General features: G+C 42.8%; 1 protein-coding gene across 2 annotated transcripts in view; it reads right to left on the bottom strand.

The window, feature by feature from the left end:
* Positions 1-310: 310 nt before the first annotated feature.
* ERBB2 (erb-b2 receptor tyrosine kinase 2) overlaps positions 311-27677 on the bottom strand; it is a 64127-nt gene continuing 36760 nt past the window's right edge. For both annotated transcript variants that reach the window (XM_069952274.1, XM_069952275.1), the window contains exons 2-27: positions 24120-24271; positions 19354-19540; positions 17345-17479; positions 16798-16884; positions 16486-16601; positions 14372-14513; positions 14059-14172; positions 13467-13593; positions 12723-12793; positions 12148-12238; positions 11611-11810; positions 11044-11176; positions 10873-10963; positions 10631-10788; positions 9333-9380; positions 9105-9243; positions 8893-9015; positions 8712-8810; positions 8271-8456; positions 8006-8161; positions 7774-7849; positions 7544-7690; positions 7350-7447; positions 6745-6921; positions 5274-5550; positions 311-4898 (exon numbers count right to left, since the gene is read on the bottom strand). In XM_069952274.1, coding sequence (XP_069808375.1) covers positions 4540-4898; positions 5274-5550; positions 6745-6921; positions 7350-7447; positions 7544-7690; positions 7774-7849; positions 8006-8161; positions 8271-8456; positions 8712-8810; positions 8893-9015; positions 9105-9243; positions 9333-9380; positions 10631-10788; positions 10873-10963; positions 11044-11176; positions 11611-11810; positions 12148-12238; positions 12723-12793; positions 13467-13593; positions 14059-14172; positions 14372-14513; positions 16486-16601; positions 16798-16884; positions 17345-17479; positions 19354-19540; positions 24120-24271 — 3689 coding nt within the window. In that variant the 3' untranslated portion in view covers positions 311-4539. The remainder of the gene's footprint in view (positions 4899-5273; positions 5551-6744; positions 6922-7349; positions 7448-7543; positions 7691-7773; positions 7850-8005; positions 8162-8270; positions 8457-8711; positions 8811-8892; positions 9016-9104; positions 9244-9332; positions 9381-10630; positions 10789-10872; positions 10964-11043; positions 11177-11610; positions 11811-12147; positions 12239-12722; positions 12794-13466; positions 13594-14058; positions 14173-14371; positions 14514-16485; positions 16602-16797; positions 16885-17344; positions 17480-19353; positions 19541-24119; positions 24272-27677) is intronic.

Below are 27677 nucleotides of genomic sequence, written 5' to 3'. Positions count from 1 at the left end.
CAGTGATATCGATATGCCATCGCTCTATACGATGAGGATACATACTTAAAGGGGGTTATCTAATGAAACATATTAATGGTCTCCTGTTGATTAGCTGTTCAGCAGAGCCAGCACCCACACCACACAGTGAACAGACCGGTGAGTACATATTGCAGCGGTAGTTTTGGTTACTGCAGCTCAGATCCCTCTAAGGCCCTAATCCTGTCTGTATGCCGTGCATTGTTCCCATCGATTGAAATGGGTGGATCTGTTCTAGTACTGATGGGGATACAACCAATAAACATGGATATGAACCCAGTACAACGTAACATCAAAGTGGAAGTCTCTTTAGTGTTTTAAAAGCATGTACAATACAGTAGAAACAAGATTATATCTGTTGTAGCCGCCCATCGCCAAATTACAAATGTGCCGTTGTGAGGAAAATAGAACTTTTCTAAAGGCAAAACGTAGACTTATAAAAACACGACTTTCTAAATATAAAATCTAAAATATACAAACTTCATACAAAACAATAAACTTCACGTAGCAAAACTTTGAAAAACACCCCATGGTAGTTTGCAGCAAGGTTGGATTTACAGTGATTGGGGGTAAATATGGTGCTATGCCCAAAGTATATAGTGCAGTGGGCAGAGTCATTGAGATGGGTAGAAAGAACATGGTGGTGACTACATTGGTATAGTAGGAAGGGCTTCTTGGCTGTTTCTGAGGACGGAATACCATCCCATATTCTTTGCCGACAGCTTAGACTGATCCCTAAAGAAGCAATCAAGAAACACCTTGGGGTCTTTCCTGATGTTTGGCATAAAAATATAGAAGAGAGCACTGACCTCATAAACAGCTGGAGCAACAATGACCAAATTCAATTCCTTCGTATATTGTTGGCAATTAAAGGGGTTATCTATCCAGGATAAAAACAGCGCCACCCCTGTCCTCAGGTTGTGCGCAGTATTACAATTCAGCTCCATTCACTTCAACAGAACTGAGCTGCAATACCACTCCCAAACCGAGGAAAGTGGGGTGCTGTTTCTGGAAGAAAGCAGCCATGTTTTTCTAAGCCTGTTAGAACAACTTGGGGTCCATTTACACAGAAAGATTATCTGCCAAAGATTTGAAGCCAAAGCCAGGAAATCTCAGGCTTTCCTTTATGACCTAATCTCTGTTTATAGTCTGTTTCTGGCTTTGGCTTCAAATATTTGGCAGCTAATCTTTCTGTGTAAATAGACCCTTAGCTGCTTCTTTCCAAAAACAGTGACACGTCTGTCCACAGGTTGTGAGTCGTAGTGCACCTTATGGTGCGTTTACACAGGCAGATTTATCTGACAGATTTTGGAAGCCAAAGCCAGGAATGGATTTGAAAAGAGGAGAAATCTCAGTCTTTCCTTTATGATCCGTTCCCCGTTTATGGTCTGTTCCTGGCTTTGGCTTAAAAAATCAGATTAATCTGCCTGTGTAAATGCACCATAAGCCTCGTTCACTACAATAGAGCTGAACTGCAATACCTCACATAACCCCGAGATTGGGCCGGCACCATGTATTTCTAATTTAGGACAACCCCTGTAGTCTAGATAAGCTGTCACTCTTATATTATACGCAATGTTATTAAAGCTTTTATACAATACTTTGGATCAACCAGTAGTGTTATTACAGTAGAAAAAAAAAACAATGAACTGAACTATACAGCAGACTTCTAGAAACACATGGAGGGTAACTTGTGCAAATGAAGAATTGCCAAGTGGTTCTCAACCTTTCATTAATACTGCAAGACTGAGACGGGCCGTCGTTTTCTTCTATGTTGTCGGTGATGCACCAGACCTGCACTGGCTGCTAGGAATACATATATTTACGAACCTTTTATAATCCCTAGAAGACAGTTTGTCCGATAGCTCTGTTCTCTTACATTTACTGCCCTATTAATCAGATATTGTAAAGAATTGTGGTGGAGAAGCCTCTTTATTTCCATAATTACTAGAGATAAGTTCTTGAGTCTGATCAGCATTTGATTACCGGTGGCTGAAGAAGTTGGATGCAGCCCTAGGGAGTCCAGGAAAAGATGGATACAGCCATAGGCCATATCCATATTTTCCAGGGCTCCCTGGGGCCGCATCCAACTTCTTCAGCCACCGGTAATCAAATGCCGAACGATCGGATTTGAGCATGCTCCAATTGCACTCATCTCTAACAGTTAAAGGGGTTATCCAGCGCTACAAAACCATGGCCACTTTTCCTCCTACTGTTGTCTCCAGTTCAGGTGCAGTTTGCAATTAAGCTCCATTTACTTCAATGGAAGTGAGTTTCAAAACCCCACCCAATCTGGAGACAACAGTAGGGGGAAAGTGGCCATATTTTTGTAGCGCTGGATAACCCCCTACATGGACCGTTTCTATAAGGCAGGATATATAGCAACGTTATCCAGCACAATGGCTTCCTGTAATTGGCTTGAATATTATTAATAATAAGTGAAGAGGAATAAGCAATCTTTAAACATCTAGTAAGGACACCACCGCTACAGAAGTAGAAGAGGTTTCCGACACTAGAAATCTTTAATAGGCCCCAAAGGGATCCTCACCTTCCTGATCCCCCACTACTGCCATTTTAATGGTGCCCACTGAGGTACTCACCTAAGCACAAGTACCGTGTTTCTCTGAAAATAAGACAGGGTTTTAAAAAAAAAATTCTGAAAAATGGCTTGGCGTTATTTTTATTGTACTCCACAGAGCAGCTTTGTCTTTTTGAACTCATGTTGTCCGGGGGTAAAAATTCACCATTACCTATACACTATACCAGTTAGGGATGAGCAAATCTATTTGTAGGTTCGACCCAAACTCAGGAGTCGTGAGTCAGAAGCGCATAGATTTTGCGCTGCTGTGACAGGAGGTAGCGGGGCACTTATCAAGGATCTACGGTAGGGAACTACGGTATGCCCATTCTCCATGACATCAGTAACATAAACTAGAGCTGGAGGTGTTGACTATAACTAGGGTGTATTTTTTGAAGTACAGTATATATTTAAAGCATACTCCAAAAACCCTGAAAAATCATGCTATGGCTTATTTTCAGAGTAGGGCTAATTTTTGGAGAAACAGACTATATGACCACTTAACCAGTTATTGTCTGGTTGCACCTGTTGTGTGTTGAGACTGTGACCACAAATCGATACTCAGTGGGGACCAGACACCATTCGTCCAACAATGGTGGGAGATTAGGCATGTGAGGTTTTTTTTCCCTAGTGCCGGACAACCTCTTTTACTAAACGCTCTTTGCCATAATAAAGGATGGTTTCTACTCATGTTAATAGATATCACCGAGATCCAAGATGAAGTTCCAGTTGAGTGAACCTAGTTCCTTGGCACTGGGTGTCTAACACACAGGGCTCCATCAGAGCAGGTTCTTGTGAAAACACATCAAGTCACGATAACCCAGGGACAGGAAGGGGATACAGTGTGCGTTCCCCAGTATTTCCCTATGTGCAGATCACTGGTAACAGTGATCATCATATGGCCAGCAGCTTCAACCATTCTCCTTCCTTAGGAGGACCTCTGTATTCCCTTCCACATTTTATTTTTCTTTTACTAAATACAGAACTATCCCGTTAGGAATCATAGCTCTGACATTCTCGTGTGAACAAGTCCTTATTGGTCATCTATGTATACCTTACGTTCGATCTTCACATTGCCAACTCTAAGGACTCGCATAGAGTCACGACAGATCTGTATTACCAACCCCTAAGCTTTTTTTGTGCTGCCATGTGGGGTTTCGATAAGGCACTGTATTGTCTCACATAATGCAATGGAATAGGTCATAGATTTCATATAAAACCTATATGTACCTCTGTATAAAATTGGGGGCATCTACAAGTACAGTATGGGCCCATATCATGTTATGGGCTGTATATAATGGTTTTATAATATAGTTGCCTGCATGAGCCCTTAGGCTTGTAATGCTGATATATTCTGGCACTGATCTCAATGCCTCAGCTGTTCAGAAGAGCTACATTGGGACCTGTTTAGTCCATATTATTAGAGTACTGGACGGAGTCTAAGGTTCCGCTCTGGAGCTGCATACTGTTTCCACTAACCAAGGCTATACACCAGCCTGTATAAGCTCTGACTTGGCATGATCCACCTTACGACAGATGTCTATCTCCATCAGTGCTCTTGAACCAATATAAAAAAATTAAGTGATCATAGATGTTCGACAAGTTACCTAAACATCTACCATATAGCTCCTTTCAATACATTCATCTTGTAAGTGTCTTTTGTGCATTCACAGTTCATCTCTTAACATTAGTTGCTTTGCATTAAACAAACTTCTCACTATCTGCTCCACCTGCAGATTTGGTGTTATACATAGTGTAATGTACAGGATGTTAGATTATAGAGACAACCCAAGAGTGGTCAGAAGATTCTCCTCTGTCCAATGTGTATGCATCAGCCATGATTGTGTAGCCCACAGCAGGTGCTGTACTGTATGCCCTTATATACGATGATGCCTCTTTGATAAACAGCTGCCTTTTATCCGAGTTACGTAATCCCAGCTACTTTATGCAATCACATCCCGAGGCCTTATCATCGCCTCATCTAGTCCCAAGTATTCTGGGTTTTCTGCTGTCGGTGTGGTAAATCCATTCTGTGTAGGGTTAGATTCACTTTCTGCTTTGAGTTCGTGATTCCAGTAATAAAGATTGTCAAAGGCTTGGGGGAAAGAGTTTGGCAAGTGCATTCCAGGAGGGGGAAGATAGTCTGGGTTTTCCACAGCAGCCATTGCTATCGGACTCATCGGCTCCCTGATCAAACCGTTTCGGCACAGCTGTCCTTTCTGCCTTTCCAAGGTGGACACTGATGTTCTTGGTGTCTTCAACTCGGAGCGACTCCTGCTTGGTTCTCTTTGGTTTACATATTCTGTATAAGAAACGTACAGAGCAATGTATTAGATGACATACATTCTTAGTGGATTCATACCATTTGTTAACATCCTTGTGGCTGAGGCCTAATGCTGCGCCAGCTGCATGCAGACCCACATATGATGGCCAGTAGCCAAGCAAGTGTGATTGCAAAATCAGGCCACTTTGCCCTCCGCATGTGGCGGCCAGAGCATGGAAATGCACCCTGTGTTGACTGTACCCATTTACCCATGGATGCAGGAGCACTTAATGTCAGACAGGGGCTCCTTGGTCCTATAGAGAAAATGGTTTTGATGGCCCACTGTCCATCAATATTCTTATAATGGCCCTAAAAATTGTTGTAAATACTCTGTAACTATGTTACTTCTAGTACCTGGAGGGTATGCAGGCAGTCCTGGAGAAAAGCAGCCATCTATCTCCAGTCCCCTTCCATCGACTGTGTCTTTTCCTCCGAAAAATGTGGGGTCCTCACAATACCTTCGCTTAAGACTGTTTTCCTTAGGGTGTGGTGGTTCAAACACGTAGTCTCCTTCACTTAGATCATCAGACTCACTGGCATCTGACTTGTGTGATAAAGTTTGAGACAAAAGAGGTTCCACGTGGCCAGGTTCGTCCATCAATATCTGGTCTATCTGAGTCTCTTCTTGACTCTGATGAGAAAAAATTGGAAAAAGTTTAGAAAACAAATAAAATTTGAATAAAATAAATGGAAAATTATAGTAAACCATTGTGTGCACTTATATGCTGGGGAAAGAAAGGATTGGTTATGCTGAAATACAGTTTGCCAATTGTTCTTTCTGTCAGACGGCCCCATACTCATTTCTAAAATTGACCATCTATAAAGGCGTTGTCTGAAGACATCCAATTTTAATCAGGAGTTGCTAAAAGATAAAAGCAAACAGCAAGGGGCACTGTAAGGCAATAGCATTTAGATAGGGGAAGGGGGGTGACTAACCTATTGACATTGAGCTAGAATGTTAGACACTCAAAGCAGCCAGATTCCTAGTTCTGCCCAATTCAATAGCCAACTGAAGCCGGAGACTAGACATTATTGGATTCAGTGCTAAATGGTATGGTATGCCCACAGATCAAGAATGGAGTTCTCCATGGTGCTATGGTGTCACACACAACACTCGGGTCAGAGAGACGTAAATGAAAACTTCTTTATTCTATGTTTTAAAGCACAATGTGTTTCGTGGTAATAGGACCCCTTTCTCAAGAGTAGGATACAGTATAATACCAAGGATACAAGCAAGGTTTAATAAGGAAGTTGTCCGTCAGGAATCCTATGTATCATACATGTATGATACGGTCTTCTACTCTTGAGAAAGAGGTTCTAGCACCCAGGAAAAACACGTTGTGCTTTAAAGAATAAAATAAAGAAGCTATCGTTCACATCTCTCTGAGCCGAGTGATGTTTGTGACACCATAGCACCGAAGAGAACTCCATTCTCAATCCGTGGGCAAACCATGGATCTTCTTACTAAATCCAATCCAACTTTTGGTGAATGCCTAGGGCCGTCTCCCGGTTCCCTGCTCAACATGATTTATTCCTTGTAATAAGTTGTATGTTCTCTACAGAAACTGGCCATTTATGCACTGGCCTCAGCAGTGCCAGTGATTGGCTGAGGGATGGTTTCTGCTGAGACAACTTTTCTCAGAACTAGGAAGATGAGGTGACTGAGTGACAGCACCTTTGGACACCCCTTTAATTTTTATGACCAGCTTTAGTTGGTCATTACTATACTATTCAGAGAATCAGTAGCTGAACCCTCAATAAAAGGAAGATCTAGTATACCTGTATGGAGTTACTGAACATGACACTAAGAGAAGTGGCCTCCTACCTTTGTAGATGATATTCGACTACGATGCTCCACTGTTGTCTCATCACATCCAAAAAATCCCTGGTGAGGAACCAGGTACTCTTCAGCATCCACCAAATCGTCCATGGCCGCTTCTTGCAACAAAGCACTGTAGAACTGAGTAGTCAGAGGGCTGGATTGGGCCATGAGCTCTTCATCCTGAAAGTCAAAGAAGGTTAGAGGGCTCTGGATGATAGAGTAAGGGCCCTATTACACGGCCTGGTATTAAGGAGCAAGCAAGCACGACCTGTCTGGTCATTGCTCACTTGCTCCTTTTTCCCCGCTTGCTGTCTGTGCTATTACATGCACAGACATCCTGCAAAGAGGCTGCCCGGACGATCCTTAGATCACTTAGTGGCCTATAGAAGATAGAGGCAGTCTGCTGCCTATACTACTATTACATGGAGCAACGGCCAGCAGACCATTACTATCTTCGTTTTGATAGGTCATGTTTTAGACATGATCAGCCGTCATAGTGCATGTCAGCTGATCTTTGCCCTTTAAGGTGACCTAATACACCAAACAATAGGTGTAATAGGGCCCTAACCTTGCTATCTGTTACTGTAACCACAACCCTACTTGTATACCTCAATGACCACAAAGCGGCTTGGATCTCGAGCCATGCGGGAAAACTCAGTGACTAGCTCCCGAAACTTAGGCCGACACTCCGAGTCTATCATCCAACCTAAAGAGCAAGAACACCAGATGTCAACATGGAAGTGGAATATTTGTAAAATTGTGGGAGTGAAGAGATTGCAATCTGAAGAGCACCATTACTTACACTTCACCATGATCATATATACATCTATGGTACACACAGGAGGCTGAGGGAGCCTTTCCCCTTTCTCCAGTAGATCTGGAATCTCTCGAGCTGGGATCCCATCATAAGGCTTGGCCCCAAAGGTCATCAGCTCCCACACAGTAACTCCTACATTGTAAACAGATAACGATGATGCACTAGCAATTTTTCATATAATGTTCAAGGATATTGTTGAACGTAACACTTCTCACCATAGCTCCATACATCACTCTGGTGGGTGAACCTGCGATGTAGAATGGATTCCAAAGCCATCCATTTAATAGGAACCTAGAGAACAGAAAGTAGCAGAAATGTTAGAGTCCATTGTTGGTTTTAACAATGAAAGGTGGTGAACATTCAAAAGCAAAGGGGTTATTTAAAAACTGAATGAGAATGACTATATGCCCAGGTCTCAGAACATATAAGCCATCTTTGGCCAGTTACCTTTCCTCCATCGGCATGATACTCTGTTTCATCCACATCCAGCAATCTAGCAAGTCCAAAGTCAGTGATTTTTACATGCGTAGGGTTCCTCACAAGAACATTCCTTGCAGCGAGATCCCTGTGCACTAAGCGGATGTCTTCTAGATATGTCATCCCCTGGCATTGGCAAAAATATTTCAGTCAGTGGCACATTTATGAAACTGTTTGCCATACTGAACCACCATGCCGTAGTGAAGATGAAGACATCCATACATATTCAACTTACCTTGGCTATTTGGACACACCAGTTGAGAAGATCTCTGGAGTGAATACGATCCTTATTTTCTCTGACGTATTCCAGCAGACATCCATATGGCATGAGCTGAGTAACCAGCTGGACTGTGGTGGTCAAGCAGATCCCCAGCAGGCGGCACACATAAGGGCTTGCCACTCCTGCCATCACATATGCTTCCTGGAAGAAACAAGAGAGCAATGTCTGCTGGGGTATGCATGTACATATAGATGTAGAAGACCTAAACATTTCTGAGAAGGTGAATGATGTATGAATACTGGTGCCGTGTGAACTTTATTAACATCAAGGTAAGGTTTACGGAGACTGCAGACATACTTTACATTTATTGCTCCTTTAAATTATTTGTCTCCATTGGAAATATGGTAAAATAATTAAAATGCCACACATCCACATAAACCCTTCAACAATACTCACATCCAGGATTTCCTTGTTGGCTTTCGGAGATGTGTTCTCTCGTAACACCTTGATTGCCACCTGAATTTTTACATTCTCACCATCTGGGATCCATATGCCCTAAAATAGTTGCACATTGACAATTAGATCCATGTCCTTGAATAGTGAAGAAATATTCTTTTATGAAAATCAATGTTCCTACCTTATACACCGTGCCAAATGCCCCAGAACCTAAAATCTTCATCTTCTTCAGCTCCGTTTCCTTGAGGATCCTCATCTGTGCCTGGTTAGGCATTGCTCCACTGGGAGTCAAAGGTTCCACCAGCTAGATGAAGAGTAAAATGAGTGAGAAGAAGGCCTTGTCTGATACTCATCGGTGTTATTCAAGACCACAAGGGGACCTATCCCTCGCACCTCATGTTCCTGAAGTATGCGCTTTAAGGTATGTTTCTTCTTCAGCTGATTCCTTCTCCTGATGACCAACACAATGATGACTGCAACCGTGATCAAGAGTAGGACGCTGCCCACAACTGCCACAATCATATACGTTTGACTGTATATGAAAGAAATGCAGAATTTAAGAATAACATACATGGACTTAAGGAGGATCTCTGATATCATACATAGTGTATAGGTACTCACCTGTTATTCACAATGATGGGGCACCCCTTCTCGTCTTGTTTATCACACCTATGATTAAATACAGACATTTTACTCCCAAAAACGACCCTTTAAAGGGTGAGATTGCACACGGCGAGTTTCTTCCAGACATTTCACACTTGTGGCTGCAGAGGTGGGATACAGTCCTAAGGTGTGCTGGACTGCATCCAACTTCTTCAGCCACCGCTAAGCAAATGCAGCATGCTCGGGTTCATACGTAAGCATGCTCGAGGATGGCTTATCTCTACTCAAGAGTTGTCCCACTCATGCTTTGTCATTTGTTTGAATAGGGCTCAGCTGTAATACCAGAGGCAGCCCATACAGTGGCGCTATTTTTAGGAAACAGACCATTTTAACCAACATCTTCAGGTATATAACGCTGCAGACAAGCTGCCCATTTTTTATCTTTCTTTTTTCAATGTGTAAAAAAAAAATTTTAACATGGTTTTCTACTCACCCTGCCACTTATTGGATTTGCTGGAAAATTTCCTACTGTAGCTAAAATTATTTTCCCATGATAGTGACTGCCATTGTAGCAGTAAACACCAGAATATGATAGCTGAACCAATGGATTACCTTAACACTATTTAAAGGGAACCTGTCGTCACTTTCATGCTGCCTGAAGCATGAGTCATCGAGGTGCTCCCCGACACCTGCTACATGCCCCACCAGCCTTGATTCATAGATCTTTCCCTGTTTGAGTATAGGGAGAGGTATATACGTTAGGGATGACAGGGCAGGCAGAAGCTATTGTTGCAATGACTGGTGGTTCAGGCATCATGAAAGTGATGACAGTGACTGTCTTAGTACAGCAACTTCTGTTTAGATACTGGATACTGAAATACTCCATTGTAGAGGGAAATCTAATGGGTGATCTCCCCCTATAACTTGCTCTGTTGGACCTGCTATTTCCATTGACCACCATTAATACCATGCCTTTGGCTACTGCAGGAGAATTATCTGATCTTCGGGGTGAAACCATACTCCAGATACTCCAGAGATGAGTGAACTTGCCAAAATTTTTGGTTCGCTCCAAACTTTCAGCAAGCTTTTAGCATTTGAATCCTGCTGCCTGAAGAAGGTGGGCGCAGACTATGGCTGTATTCATGTTTTTCAGGCAGTTGTTCGTGTATGTGCAAACCCAAACTTTTATTTGCTCATTTCTACTCCAGATGATGACCCCAAATAGATATTATATGAATGAGATTGGTCACTATTACTGATCAGCCTATCAGAATCCATTGTTTTAATTATGCAGCAGTCACGATTGTTTCACTTACGAATGGGAGCAGTTAACAGGGCAGAGCTGGCAGATGCCATCCTTATCTGCATACTTCCAAATGGGCACATAGGAGTCGACTTTTTTCCCGCTTGGGCATTGGTTAACGCAAGTGCTTCCATCCTTATAATGTGCACATTCCACACACTGATCTGCTTGCTGTAAGGTAAAGGAAGGTCTTAGGTTATAGTTTCCCCACAATACTGTATAATGCATGTAATAGATGGCTTGTGGTGCACCCACCGGGCCCAAGCATGTAGTAGACGCGTTCTGCGGCATGCACTCTGGGTGACATGCTATACATTGGCTTCCATTGATCATTTCTCTTGGCTCCCTGCAAAGAAAACTAGTCAATAAGTATAGTAAAGAAACTCTTATAAGTGATTTCAGGGAGATCCTGATAGTAGCACTCACCCCTCCTCAACATTGCAAGAATCCACACAGTCAAGCCCACGCATCAGGCCATCACACCGGATACACTGGGACGCTTCTCTACCCCAGCACTCAGCATTGGCACAAAGAGGAAAACATATCTGCCCATCGTCCTCTGAAAAGTAGAAGGTCATATTACATCAAAGGACTTTAAGGTTCTAGGCGAGTTTACCCATTAGGATTCCTGATTTGGGCTTTGGCAATTCAGCATAGGGAACATATGTGTCTAATTCAGTATGTATCCAGCTCTCGCGGATTAAATTTCCAAGGATGCTGTGAAGTTACGTAGGTTTTATAGGGCCACACAAACAACTGCTGGGCCATTGGTGAGGCCCTTTACTTTCTCCCTTCATCAGCTGCACATCCCCTATTACAGAGTGCAATATGTGACTGACCAACGCACATTTCTTAACCTTAAAATGATACGATTAGCCAACAAACGAGCGTTTGCTCATTCTTCAGACAATATTGGCCTATTTGGTTGATAATCACTCTAATAGGACTGTAAGGAAATGTAAAGGTGCTCCTCTTGGCTGTATCAAGACTCACCGCATGTAGTCTGTGGTTTGTTTCCAGTCTTCAGAACAGCCTGCCTCGAATTCTTTAAAATGTTTGGCCATGGGACAGTATCCAAGAAGCAGAGGTTAGAGTTTCCCTCAATGAGAACGAGTCCACTGCTGATTTCCACCAAGGACCGCAGTCCGAGAGACGAGATGGAAAGATTGCGGACGACCAGTGAATACGCTCCACTGTAAAGTTATACAAGATGAAAGATGTGATAAAGTGCAGAATTTCACTTTAAGAAGTTCCATGCTGTATTGTATTGAATGACATGGGTATAGCATCATGCTCCACAAGATAACATTTCCTTAAGAATTTCTACATAAAGGAACAACCAGGTGAGACAATATACATATAACTTGATGGTTGTATGTTCTACAGTCCTAGTATCACCAGTAACAAATGTACCTATCACCTCCTAAAGCTCCTAACCGGGTGCTTACTCGCCCAACACAACTGTTATGACTGTGCCAACATAAGCCTGAACACCCTCAGTATAGCACACATTCATTATAATGTACTTACTTATATAGGAGCCTTCCCCGAATCACCCGCAAGTTCTCAAACACTCGGAGACTAGTCAGTGCATCCGACCATGCGTCAATGTAGATATATCCTGAAGAAGAGAGACGTGGAATGGAGAATGATATGTACAGCGTATCACACAGCACAGAAATAAGTCTGGGTTCACACTACGTTTTTGCAATCCGTTTTTATCCATTTTTCCATTAACTTCCGTTATAAAAAAAAAAGACGGATCAAAACGGATCTTTAGCGTACAAAAAATATTAATATTAATATTTGTGTCCGTTAAAAAAACTTATCCGCTTTGATCCATTTTTTTTATAATGGATGTCAATGAAAAACGGATGCACACAATTGCATCCATTTTTTTCATCAGTTTTTCGCAAAAAAACGGATTGCAAAAACGTAGTGTAAACCCAGCCTTAAAGTCATCAAGTTGATGATTGTGGACCAGATCTGCTTCCACTGCTCCTAAGATTTATTTGAGTTATTTATGAGTTATTTATTGACTTTATACTCAGCACTGAATCCCTTGCCCATTATATAAACTCCTATAAAACATCCAAATTAGGTACCTGTAATTTCCTCCAGGGTCCTAAAGACTTCTAGGTCCTCCTCAGTCAGCTGGGTGGTGTTATCTGGACCCCTGTAAAATCAGCACACTCCATTAATAGACAATCACTGCCAGGTATAGCCACCTATGCAATTTAATACTCTGGACGGGAATCTCCAGCCCCCGCAGGGCTTGGACTGTACACTCAACATAATGTAGGTGCCCAAATCCTCAATGAACCCCAATGCTCACATGATCACCTAGTAACTGACTGATGTCTATTGATTGCCACTGGAATTCATAGTAGATACATTTCAATGGTGGGACAACCCCTTTAAGGGTTTGTTCACATCTGCATTGTGGCTTTTGCTTATATTGGAAGCCACAATGCTGTCCTGGATCTGTTGCATGATCTATCTATATATCATATCATATCACATCATATGATTGATATGATGTGATATAATATATAGATAGATAGATTTGATGTGAAATGATAAAATCTATCTATCTATCTATCTATCTATCTATCTATCTATCTATCTATCTATCTAGCTATCTAGCTATTTATCTAAAGGACTATTGAGAGACATCAGTCCATACAGTCACATGATGAGATTTCTCCCACTGGAGTCCCAATCCAACAAGCCAACCCAATGTGGATTCTGCTGCGTTATAATATGTGCATAAAATATCTATGACTCAAAGCCTTTCCATAGATTTGGATCCCCCATGGAAAGTGATGTTACTCAAAGCTCTCACTCACCTCTGGAAGGATTCGGCAAGGAAGACCAGGTTCCCAACAATTTTGCTGCATCCACGAAAGTGTTTGATATTGGTAGAATTAATGGCTTGAGTTGTCTTTAAGAAGTCCATTCCGAGTCCATCGCAAACTGAGGAAGAACAGGGTTCAAAGCTTTTTCTGATACGTCTAAGTCTGGGATGGGGAATCTTTGGCCCTCCGGCTGTTGCCAAACTACAATTCCATCATGCCTGGACAGTCAAAGCTTTAGCTTTGGCTGTCCAGGCATGATGGGAATTGTAGTTTTGCAACAGCTGAAGGGCCAACGGTTCCCCATCCCTGGTCTAAATGATAGAGAAGAGGCTGCAGCTATGGACAGCTATTCATTACTGGACTTCCACCATTGCGGCCTTCAGGCATTATAGAACAAGATGATAGAAGATACTAGTTTTATCAACTGCACATTTGAAAACGCTTATATACCATAATGAGAAATCAGAAGCACATGGAGGCAAGGTATAGTTCCATACCAGGCAATACCAAGCCATGAGACCATACGCCTTTAAGTGCATGACACCTTAGCACCGAATGTTGGAAGGAAATATCAGTCACTTACCTTTAGTACACTTGTCACATTTGTCACACTTCTGCACATCTCCTACTATGACCTCTTGAGTTTTATGTGGGCAAAGAAGAGTGCACGAACCAACGTCGGTGGCCAAGTAGTTGTCTAAGTAGCAGAAACAAAGTGATATAATATCCCATTTGTAATCGAACCATTCAATTACCATAGACCCCAAATCCTATCCACCTTCTTATTTTATTCTGTATAACAGTACAGATTTTTTTTTACTGTGGAAATAATGTCCACCATTAATGGACGTCACCCACCAGCACACTAGTAATAGCAATTAATGAAGATGTCTTACAAGGACATTTGACGACACAAGTTGCTCCGAAGGTGTATCTTGCGTTGACGTTGACAATTGTCTGGAAGGTGGTTGGGTTATATATAGTAAGAGGAGGACAGTGCATCTCACATACGCCGCTGTTATTAAAATTAAAACAGGCCTGGAGGGAAAGAAATAGTATTTAGGTTGCTTGTTAGTAACAGACCCCTTGTCACATATATCTTAAAGGGAACCTTTAACCCCCGTGCCGGGGTGACAGGCTGCCGACCCCCGGCTACAGCCCCCTATACTCACCTGATCCCGCCGGGTCCTGCTTCTGGATCCGGTCGGGTCACAGAGATCTCAGCCGCTGCAGCCCGGCGCACGTGCTGAGAGATGAGTCCAACGCTCATAGAGAATGACGGAGCGTCGGACTCTCCTGTCATTCTCTATGAGCGTTGCACTCGTTGGACCGGGCTGCAGCGGCTGAGATGTCCGTGACCTGACCAGATCCAGAAGCGGGATCAGGTGGGTATAGGGGGCTGTAGCGGGGAGTCGGGAGCCTGTCACCCCGGCACGGGGGGTGACAGGTTGCCTTTAAAGTGTTCTTGTCACTTTAAAAAAAAGTCATGTCAACAGTTTTGATTAGCGATGGTCTGAATGTTTAGCATCGATTTATATATAGTCAGGAGAAGCACTGGGCTGAGTGCTTCACTCTCCACCTGTCAGGATCAGGCAGTAACCTGGTGTGAACTGGGCCTGGTTTTTGCATTTATGTGACACACCCGACTGATTCTCTGGATCCGGCAATGTAGGAGTTAACCAGAGCCTTGCAAAGATCTGATTACTGCAGCTGAGCAGGCTTCTTGACTGACTTGTTCCTCTGCCTGTCTGGAGACTGGGAGATCAGAGCGCCGGTCAAATCAGGATCCGGACCGGGCTCTTAGTCAGCATAAAACTAAGCTGAAGGAGTTTCTCAGAGCTGGCTATTAGGTTAATACCCTAGTCCCAGCTCCCCTGTGTCTATTCCTGCGATTCCCTTCCTAACTCCCTCTGCTTGCTTGCTTGTTATCCGACCTCCCGCCTGACCTTTGACTATCCGATTGTTTGCTGACTTTGTACTGTGTTGCTCGTTTGGTTCTGATTTGGCTTGTTTACTATCCGATATTGTGTTTGTCTGTCTGTCTCGTTTTGTGTTCCACATACTCAGTATAGGGAACGTCTTTGTGGTTGTCCGCGGCCGCCTAGGGCTGATTGAGGCAAGTAGGTAGGGACAGTGGGTGGGTTCAGACCTAGGGCCCCCTGTCTTGTCCTGCCCATAACTCCCTGTCCTGACATCACCTCTCTGAGATCTTGTCTTGCTGTAGAAGACAGCTGTATAGACTTACATTGGAGTCTCCTGCAGCAAAACAGGGAGTGAAGAACTTAGCGCACACTTTCCCTGGCAACTGGTCAAAACTCTAGGTCATGTCAAAAGTTTTTTTAAGTGCCCATTTAAGGTGGTGTGCAGGTTACTTATTTGTAGTGTTGAGAGGCCTAACTCCTCTGCAGAAGTGGGGAGTCAAATGTCAAGTGTTCGGGTTTGGAGAACATTCCCGAACCCAAACAGTTTTGTGCCATGGTTAGCTGTAGAACTAAACATACAGTATGTCCAGGATAAGAAGATGAGGGGTTTAAAGTAACAGTTTTCTTCCAACATTTTACAGCTATTTTTCACTGGATTGATATATACTGTACATAGGAACAAGCCATTTCATAGCCGGAATTTAAATATTTTCCATTCTAGCTTATAGAGGGATGTCCCAAACATGATGGCAAGTGTCCACTGGGCGTTTCTTGTGAAGTGTCCTGAGCTTTTAGCTACAAACCCTCCTAAACCCCATCCCCTCTACTCTTGAATAATGGCAGGTGCGGTCCCCTGGATATCACAAGATGCAGAGGAGAGGATTGAGAGGCATTACTACTGGAAGCCTAGGACACCTTATTGGTTAAGCAACGCCCAGCAGACACTTGGCATCACAAAACTTCTTCTTCTCAGTCATGCCATTGGTGGGGAGTTTAGGAATAGTTCCCTTAAAAAATAACACAATATAGAAAATGTGCAAAAATAATGAAGGTAAATACGAAGAGCAAGAAGTGCAATGTGTCCTCACCAGACAGTCGGTGTTCTTAGGCCCGGTACATCCGGCGGCGCACTGCTCATGGCAGCAGTCACTGGAATGTTTCCCTTTACACCTCTGGCAGCCGCTCTGGCAGATAATGCTGGTCACTGGCACAGAGAACAGAATGGAGGTCACAAACCTTGGCCGCTACTGCATTTTATGTCACAATATTATAATAGTGTACCGGATATGCCACCACTCAAAGTGTGGGTGATGAAAGTCGACATGGAAATCCACTGTAATACTTTTTGATCATGTTTTCATCATGTTTGCACATCGGAAGATAAGGTCCCAGGTACTCACATATCTGGCAGTTCTCGGTGCCCTCTCCCCAGCATGCCCCTACTGTTCCTGAGGGTAAAGATCCACAGCTACTTGAACATGGAGGACCTTACAAGAGAAGAGAGAAACAAGGATAGTCACCACCTTCCCACCAGCTTCCATGTATAATGTTACCACATCGTGCTGTTCTGGGCTACTATCTATGCCGCCATCACTAACCTGCATACAACTCATCCAGTTAAGAACCAATGGTCCACAAACGTACATACAGGTTACAACCACATATACATGTTTAGTGATCTGTATATACTAGATGGTCTTTCTATTCCGTGGTGGCAAACCTACGGCACTACAGCTGTTGCAAAACGCCAATTCCCATTATACTTGGGCAGCCAATGTTATATCTGTGGTTGTCCTGGCATGATGGGAATTGTTGTTTTGCAACAGCTGGAGGTCCAAAGGTTCCCCATCCCTGTTTTAGATTGTTTGCCGTGAACAATCTCAGCTAAGCTACAGCCCCTAACCAATCCCCCTCCCCCCCCCCCCAGACTCCGCCATCTTTGCTTACAAGGACGAGTTCCACTTTGTAGTACCACGTCCCTATGGAAAGTGTTGCTCTTGCTCAGGACATCCTGCCATTTGACGCTGTTATGAAAGCAAAGTTGAGTATTGTTCTCCATGATCACGCCACCATTTAGGATCTCTGCGGAAATAAACAAATACATTTTTAAAAAATGCTACATTGTATAAGTCAGCCTTACAGTATACTGTATAATGAAGCCTCCAGTTTGTTTGTTAAGACTTTCCTAATGATAAGCTAATCACTGGATTTCCTGTGGACCCTTAACAATCATGTGAGATCTGTGCGGAAAACTTTTCCTACAGCACCCCTGCAGGAGAAATGGGGCATTACATGTTGCTCTCAAAAGAAAAAAAAAAGAGGGAACCAGCCCAAGGTTTAGATGCCCTTGTTTTCTAGAAGATACAGTAAGAGGGGTTAAACAAGCCCTTCTCTCCTTGGATCAGATTTGACCACAATTCTAATATTTCAAATGACATTCCCTCTTCTCTTTTCATGTACCTTTTCAAAGTAAGCTGCCCTGTGTGCATCTAATGTCTCTCATATACTGCACACACACAGAAGATGGCCTACAGCTGTACTGTGTCTTTATAGCACACCCTAAGAAATAGTGGACATTATAGAGCAGTAGTGAGCAATCTAAGCTGTAAAGAAAGCCATGAGGTAAGAGCCTATCCTTAGGCCTCAATGACACTTCAGTATATTTTTGTGGACCATATTTTGAGTCTACAATTTTCTGTCCCCAATCCCCAAAAATTTATCTGTAGTACATCCATAGTATCATCTGTATTGTTCATATTTTTTTTCAAATCTGTAGAAATAAGTAGGAAATGAGGAATGGTCAAAATGAGATAGATAGAAACTAGATAGAATTTCGGATACACTCTTTTTTTTTTTGCGGACATTACATCCACAAAAAAAACCCCAGATCCCATAGACTTCTATTGGTATACACATCATGGATCCACAGAATTTGTGGATGTGTGAATAGGCACATCCCAATGGGATATAAATTTGTCTGTAATTGCAGATCTGCAATTACACCCAATGTGAAGGACACCTTAAAGGGAATGTGTCACCTAGATTTTCTTTTTCTGATTAGAGCCAGATACTAAAACTTTTTTCACTATTTTCACATTGTTATGGGGGCTGCCATATTGGCTGGGCTGTTTTTAACAGCATTTGGTGACACGCTTTACAGCAAGCCTCATGGACATAGACGACAATAAACAGACTCCCCTTGAGATAAAAGTAAAACATTACTGAGCACACTCTATGACCTGTGAAGAGCTAATTTAACAGGGAGCTGCTATTGTCTCTTCTATCTACTGGAGTCACATGTCACTTCAATGCTGTACAGATCACTTTACAGAAGCCTCCTCCTATCACCACAGACAGAACAGCAAGTCTCAGCTTAGTTTTAGCCCCAAAGGTGAGAATGAAAACTGCAAAATGTCAGGATTATTTTATAATATAGATAGAAAAATGAAAAATTAGAAAAAAAACTTGCCCCCAAAATTCCTTAAAAATACATTTAAATAAATAATTAAATAAATAAATACATTTACTTACAATCATTATTTATACAATAGGTCATTTTCTGATGACACATTCCCTTTAATTATATAGTCTATTTACAGTCTCTCTCCTTTCTAAACTCACTCCCCCTCCCATGTCCCTCATCGCTCCTTCCTCTGGCCATTTACTTTTATAGGCAGCCCGTAACCTGATCCACTAGTCTATCTTGTCAACAATGTGACTGAAAGTTGGAGAGAGGGAGAAACTTGATAAAAGGAGAAAGAAGCATTTTTATCCAATAAGATATATTATAATGTTTCGTACATTTGCTTGTACAATTGATTTATGAAAAGTTTGATAAAACACCAGTGACCCTTTAAGTTCAGCTACAGATCCTACAAAGGTATAAACATACCATAGTATAATCCACAGTAGCTGGATATAGCAGTACTTCACATAAGCTTACAAGCACTTCTCACCTGTAAGACTCCTCATCCGCAGCTCTCGCAGGCCAGCCGTTCCTCCAGGCTGTGAGTTGGACAGCACTGCTAGGGCGTACCGATCCTGATAGAGCTGAGCTCCACGGATAATGCGCAGTTTCTCCAAGGGGATATAACTCAGCAGATTGCGTGCTATTAAAACATAGCCCTGAACTTCCTTAATGTCCTAAAATGACAATAACGGGTTACATCATACAGAGTGCTACTATGCTCAACATGTCATTTTAGATGTCCTTAAGGGGCTGCAAATTGTTTGAATCCAGAATGATAACAATGGCACGTTTATAATAATTGAATGGAGGGGTGTCCAATCTTGTTAAAAAGAACCTGTCCCATCAAAAATGAAAACCAATCTTCAGGCAGCATGTTACAGACCAGGAGGAGCTGAGCAGAGTGATATATAGGTATATAAAATTCTCTCTGGAAACACACTCATACAGGAAAGGCTGCCAATCATTGAGTAGCAAAAGAAGAGCCTGTGGAGCCTTGGTTTATCCCTTGTTCAGCAATTTGTTTCTCTTATGGCTCTACTAGACATTGCTCCCACCTAGCCAGAATCCTGCTCCACACTGATGAGGGGCAACACCCCGAAACAGCTGTCTGTGGATGGATACCTGTCCTTGGTTTATCCCTTGTCATTACATTGACTTATAGGGCCATTTAATACAGTGGTTTTGGTGGTTTCCTAACAGGAGCCAGCCCCTTGGCTGGGTCCATCCCGGAGGGATATCTGGCTAGTCCTGTGTTTTGAGACTCTTCAATGAGGCTCCACAGGCTCTTCTTTTGCATATTCATGTTTCCCAGGGGGCAATGCACCTAGGACTTCACTGCATTGAGCGCTTTCACTAGCAGCCGGCAGTGTTGTCGTTTGGCTGGTCTCCCTGAGTTCAGCGATCTGTTTCTATAATCACTGAGTAGGACCACCCACTGGACTCCAATTCCCAGGATAAGCAGATGTTTAACCCCTTGCCTCCGCAGCCTGTTTTGGCCTTAATGCCCAGGGCCTATTTTTAAAATCTGACCTGTCTCTCTTTATGTAGTGATAACTCTGCGATGCTTTTAAAGGACAACTCCGGCGAAAAAATTTTTGGGCTTATTTAACACACATTACAAAGTTATATAACTTTGTAATGTGGTTAAATACCCGGTCTGGCCCCCTTCCCCCACTTTCCGACCCCCGACCCCCCACCCCGGAAGTTAAAGAATATATACATTACCTATTACGGTCGTCACGGTCCTCTTCTCTGGTGTCGGGCGATGTCAGAGCTGGGGGCGGTCCGGGTCTTCTTCCTCCTCGGCGTCTTCATTGAGAGTGAATGGGAGAGAAAAGGCTGCTGGTGCACATGCGCACCAGCAGCCTTTTCATTGGCTGGAGCGCATCACATGGCTTCCAGCTTGCTCAGCCCTGGTGGGCTGAGCTTGCTGGAAGCCATGTGATGCGCTCCAGCCAATGAAAAGGATGCCGGTGCGCAAGCGCACTGGCAGCCTTTTCTCTCTCATGGACCCGGAAGCAAGAGACATCGCTGGACGGCGGAGGCAGGTGACGGTGAGGCAGACGGCGGGCGAATGGAGTGGTGATCGTCACCGGAGGGATGGTGAGTATGGTGTCTGTGTGTGTCTGGTTTTTTTTTGTGGGGGGTCCCGTCGGAGTTGTCCTTTAACTATCGCGGTTATTCTGAAATAGTTTTTCCGTGACATATTCCTCTTTATGTTTGTGGTATACTTTCGTTGATACACTTAGTAGTTTTTTGTAAAAAACACAACATTTGTGCTAAACATAGAAAAAAAATTTATATTCAAAATTCTCTTTTCCTAAGAAAGATAGTCATGCCACATGAACTAATTATTACTGCAACATCTACAACATGTCTGCTTTATGGTGACGTCATTTGGTGAACGTCCTTTTACTTTTTAGGATGTTAGAGGGCTTCGCAATTTTGCAGCGATTTTTCAAATTTTCATGAAAATTTCAAATTCTGATTTTATTAGGGACCAATTCTCAAGTGGATTTGTGGGGCCTGAATGTTAGTTACCCCCATAAATCCCTCCACTGTAAAAACAGCAACATTTCATAAGTTTATTAACTCTTTAGGTGTTTGGCAGAAATGTAAGCAAGTTGGACGGGAAATTAAAAAATTGTATTTTTTTTTTGGCAGATATTCCATTTTAATCCATTTTTCCCTCTAACACAGCAAATACTAACAGAAATGGAACTCAATATTTATTCCGCTTATTCCATTGTTTCTAGAAATCACCCATATGTGGCCGCAGTGCGTCACCTGACTCAACCATAGGCCGCAGACATGACAGAGAACTGGTGAATTCTGGGGCCTTTTTTTATTTCAGTTTTTTTCTAGCCATTATACTATGTCACAGAGGTTTATTTATTTATTTATTTGTTTATTTATGTATGTATGTATGTTATTGTGTGTGTGTAACTTTTGCAGGTAAATATACAATACATTACAGCACATTATATAGTGAATGAGCTGTCAGAACACTGACAGCTCATTCAAATGATTAGACCCCTGCCTCAGTGCAGGAGCCTGATCGTTCTAACCATAGCAGCCCAGATGCATTGGGGGGGTCGGAGGGAGCACATCTCCCTCCAGATTCCCCATACACGTTGCGGTCCCATGGACCGCGGCGCCTATTGGGTTAGCTGCCCGGGGGAGCGCGGCTCCCCTCCAGGCAGTGGCAGTGGGAGGAGGGTGTGTAAGACAGCCTTCTCCCGCTGCCCAAACGCAACATGCATTACATGACATTCCCCAAATGTCATATTGCGGCAAGGGGTTAAAGGTAAACCCTCTCCATGAAAATGCTACCTAAGCTATCACCATCATGTTATAGAGCAGAAGGAGCTGAGCGGATCGATATATATCTTTAAAGTAATAGATTCAGTATAACTTGTAATTTATTGATTGAAATCTCTGATGTTTCCATGCTAAGGGCTCGTTCACACAGAGCAAAAGCAGCTGAATTTCTGCGCTGAATCAGCGCTGAAATTTCAGCCGTTAAAATAGGTGCAGAGCTAATTTCCATTGTGTTGAATGGAAATTCTGCTCTGCAGTTTACACGGTGGAATTTCCGCACTGAACTAATCCGCTTTCCGCCAGAAGAATGAACATGTTCATTCTTCCGCTAGCGGAAGCCTATACAAATCAATGGGGCTCTCATTTTCTGTTTCAGCGCGGAATACAAGCGTAATACAAGCGGAAATTACGCGCTGAATCAGCGCGGAAATGGGGAGAAAAGGGGGGGGAGGAGGATTCTAGTATATATTCTGGTATAGTCTAGTTTACTCGCCAAATACTCGCTGAATTTCAGCGCTGAATGCATGCGGATTCAGCGCGGATTCAGCGCGGATTCAGCGCGGATTCCTCGCTGAATTTGTCAAGAGCTGATTACGAGCTGAACATTTTCCTAGCGGAATACGCAGGGATTCTGCTTACATTCTGCTTATATTCTGCTCGGAATTCAGCGTCAGTTGATTTCAGGCGGAAATATTTCCTCGTGTAATCCGCCCCTTTTGCTCTGTGTGAACGTAGCCTAAAGAGTCCAGTCCATTGAGTGATACCGCCCACTGGACTCCTTATCACAGAATGATCAGGGATTTCAATCAACATGTTACAAGTTATACAGAATCTTTTCCCATAAAGATATATATCAATCTGCTCAGCTCTTCCTGCTCTATAACATGATGGTGAAAGATTAGATTGAATTGTCTTGCTGACAGGTTCCCTTTAAATTAATAAATTATAGTTATACTTGTATAAATCCTCTCAGCTCCTCTTGTTTTGTTACAAAAGTCCCTACAATAACACAACAGGCCCAGTAGCCTCAATATTCCATACTATGTGGGTGCCTCACTTACCTACACCTTGCATTAGCCCAGGTCGCCCAGGCTGTGAACCTTTGGTGCTCCTGCACTAGACCAGACAATAAGGGTAGTCTATAAACTGACAGCAGACAGTCTTTAACACCCTGTGGCCATGAACTCCGGGTCTATGAGTCAGTAAATGTGGTTTATGACCTCAGTTCACAGTCTTTTTTGGGGGCAGCTGAGATTTTTATTTTACAGGCACGTGTTCAGATGTAACAATCTGCATACACGGCCTTAATATATGTACCCATATAATTTCCTGTCTTCTTCAAGCGGTACTGCGGCGTTTTTTTTTTTTTTTTTTCTTCTTTCAAATCAACTGGTTTCAGAAAGTTATATAGATTTGTAATTTACTTCTATTTAAAAATCTCAGGTCTTTCAGTACTTACCAGCTGCTGTATGTCCTGTAAATTACAAATCTATACAACACTCTAACACCAGTTGATTTAAAAGAAAAAAGAAATTCCCCTTTAAATCCTATTTATTTACACGTGACATCCTACAAACATAACCTCTACATATGTGCATATGTAACATCGTTTAAACACATCTTCATTGGAGCACCCTGCAAACATGACCATGTAAAAGCCATGTGATCATGGCTTAAACATACAATTTGCACATGAACATTTTACCCTATAAACATGACGTTTACATATAAATGGGGGGAAAAAACACCCACAAAGAGTTGATCAGAAAGACCCGGACATGTAAACAAAACCTCAACAAAGGCTGTCCGGCATGATGGGAGTTGTAGTTTTGCAACAGCTGGAGGGCCGAAGGTTCCCAATCCCTGTTTTATAGCAATAATCCATTTACAGTGAATATCTGGTTACACTATAAGAAGGACCAATTAATGTACCTTTAGAAAAGACACATCATCGTCCCCATTCAGGTAGGTGATCTCTAGGTTGCCCTGGATAACCTGACAATCCTGATAGAGAGTCCGCAAAGTCTGGTAATGGTTTTGATAGCTGTACGGGCGGATCAGTTTCATGTCCGTTCCAGTGCAGACTGTAAAATAAGACATAAGAATTACTATTACTGGATTAATAATAATAGTCATATAGTCATTCTCCACCGTGCGGTCTATATGTAAACCAGTGTACCCTATTTTACACGACACTAAAGAGAAAAAAAACATACGCAATGTAGGCAAAACCGTCACACCAAAAAATAATTGTAATATAAATGAGCTTTATTGAGAAACAGGTACAATTACACCCAAAAAAACAAAAGGCTGACTAAGGTTAAAAACACTTAAAGGGGTACTCCGGCTAAATTTTTTTCTTTCAAATCTACTGGTGTCAGAAAGTTATACAGATTTATAAATAACTTCCATTTAAAAAACTCAACTCTTCTAGTATTTATCAGCTGCTGTATGTTTTGCAGACTGCAGTATTCTTTCCAGTCTGACACAGTGCTCTCTGCTGCCACCACTGTCTATGTCTGGAACTGTCCAGAGCAGGAAGATTTTCTATGGGAATTTGCTACTGCTCTGGACTAGAGATGAGCGAACCGGGTTCGGGTTCGAGTCGATCCGAACGTTCGGTATTTGATTAGCGGGGGCTGCTGAACTTGGATAAAGCTCTAAGGTTGTCTGGTAAACATGGATACAGCCAATGACTATATCCATGTTTTCCTCATAGCCTTAGGGCTTTATCCAACTTCAGCAGCCACCGCTAAGCAAATGCCGAAAGTTCGGGTTCGGATGGACTCAAGCATGCTCCAGGTTCGCTCATCTCTACTCTGGACTGAGGTGGCAGCCGAGAGCACTGTGTCAGACTTGAAATTTCACTGAAGTTCCCCTTTAAAATACAGTGTGTAAAATATAAATCTACAAAATGTGTATGATAAAGTAGAACAATGCATCAAAATGAGTACACTATTTAAAGAAAGACTAAATAAATTAGTAAAAAAACATAGCTATAGATCATCAGTATGAATATAAGGCAGGAATATAGTGGGATGCGGTCCAATCTTCGTAATGGACAATGAACCCCATTGGACAAACACAGTATTGTGCTCTCCATTATTTGCACTCTCCATGCGGTCAGTTTAGTCTACTCTACAAATGCAACAGACGACCCTGAGCCTTTACACATCATGTATCAAAGCAGTGTGAAAAGATAATAGTCTGAGCGTTCACATCCCCCTCACCCCTCTTCACTACGCTAGGATGTGGCTGACGGCCAACACGGCTGGAACTTTACTTGTTTTTTCACTTCTCTCCAGAAAATAGAAATGTTTTATAGTTTTTTTAATTAGTTTTTTCTTTTTATACCTCTAACACACAGAAAGTTTCTCATATGATGTTTATATACAATATATGGACAGAGAAGTATTGGGTATATATTTTTTTATTCAATCCTACTGCCCTATGTGTTTAAGGCAAATGTACCACCAGGTAAATCGCTTTAAGATTTTTACATCAATAGACTGCAGGGATGCCGATGCAGTGGTCCTTTCTTTGGCCCGTGGCCCGTTTCCCACGCATGGCGCTTTTCTATTCCCGGGCAACGTCCAGGGGTTAAGCACTGGAGGTAGGACGGCCCGCCCCCAGAATGGCAAAACTCCCGCCCCTCTATGACGCCGCTCTATTACAATCAATGAAGCCGCATCACAAAGCGGAGGGCCGATCGTCACTCTGGGGGCAGGCGGGCCAGTGCTTCAGGCTGCAGTGCACCAGCATCTTCCCACCGGCACCAGTCTATTGATGTAAAAATCTTAAAGCGATGTACCTGATGGTACATTTACTTTAAAGTCCAGTCCCTACCAGTCCAGTCCCCTTTTACAAGTTCTCAAGAGCGTGGTACTGTCATAGTATTATTGCTGTAACAAGACTTTTAACAAGATTTCTTCCCTTCTAGAACTTACATCATTAACTGTGAGTGGAGAAGTGAAAGCGTTTAGGAACCACAGCAACTCAACCATGAAGTGGAAACCACATCAAGTGATAGAGAGGGGTCACCAGGCACTGCGGTGTATAGTACATAAAACTCACCAATGCTAAGGACACTATTACACTGAAAGATTATTGTGCAAAACATTGTTATAGCGTTTGAATTTAAGCTATTATATTTCTATATTATAATAAGCTGACCCAAAAATCATTGTTAATCGTTTGCAAATCTTCCGGTATATGTAAACATCGTTCATTCGTTATTTACGACTGTTCGTATACTAGAGTATAGGAACTATTGTAATTGCAATCGAAACTAACGACTATTGTTTCTTGTATTATGGTGAAAGATTTCAAGTCATGCGCAAAAGCTCTCATTTGCAATAGTTTATCATTAATCTCATTTCTGGAGAAAAGGAAATGTGTTCTGTGAAGTGACATCACACTTCTCTATCTGGCATCTGATGGACCAGTGTGGGTTTAAAAAATGCCAGGATGAATGCTTTGCGCCAGCTGTAGACTTTGTTGGAGGAGGGATAATGTTATGGGGGTATTTTTCAGGAATTGTCCTAGAAGGGCTTTTTACACGGGCTGACTATGGGCCAGGAGCATTGCTGGAAACCTTTCGTTGGCCAATAATCGGCCCGTATAAAATTGACAGCAATCAACTGAGGAGCGGGAAAACACTGCATCCTAGGCTGATTGTAACCTTTGACCCTGCTTCAAAATTTATCAAAATTTAGCTGCTTTTAATCCAAGATCTGTCCTGGGGTCTGTTCGGCAGGCGATGCAGTTATTGTCCTAAAAAACAACTTTTAAACTTGCAGCCCTGCGTCAAATTGGTATGGTCTAGAGTGTCTGTGCCCTAGGTGTGCGACGCCCCTCCGTCCCTGCATCCTCTTCTTCATTAGGAATACCCCAGGGCAGAATCTTTCCTAATCACCACTTGTCTGAGCACTGCACATAGGCCTTAATGATCCAGCACATGTGCAGTGTTCAGACAAGTGATGAATAGGAGAAATCCTGCCCAGGGCCATCCTTAATGATGAAGAGGGTGGGGAGGAGGGGCAGAGAGGTGGTGGAGGCCTAGGGCACAAACACTCTAAGCCACGACAATTTGAAAGAAAGAAATTCGCTGCGGATCTGGTATGTGTGAACGTACCCTTGAGCTACAGGACTCTACACTGCAGACATTTTGGGTTCAGCCCTTTTTCTGCTCCGGCATGACTGCGTCTCTGTGCACAAAGCAAGATCTGAGCTCTGACCTCAACCGTGACTCAAATAGCCAACCGTTACAACCAAGGTAGGCAGAAGAGCATCTCTGAACGCACAGTACGGCCAACTTTGAGGCAGATGGGCTACAGCAGCAGAAGACCACACCGGGTGCCACTCCTTTCAGCTAAGAACAGGAAACTGAGGCTACAATTTGCACAAGCTCATCGAAATTGGACAGTAGAAGATTGGAAAAACGTTGCCTGGTCTGATGAGTCTCGATTTCTGCTGCGACATTCGGATGGT

This window comes from Dendropsophus ebraccatus, chromosome 14 (genome assembly GCF_027789765.1).
Source record: "Dendropsophus ebraccatus isolate aDenEbr1 chromosome 14, aDenEbr1.pat, whole genome shotgun sequence".
Lineage (NCBI taxonomy): Eukaryota > Metazoa > Chordata > Amphibia > Anura > Hylidae > Dendropsophus > Dendropsophus ebraccatus.
This window is presented reverse-complemented; position numbering and strand designations above follow the sequence as displayed.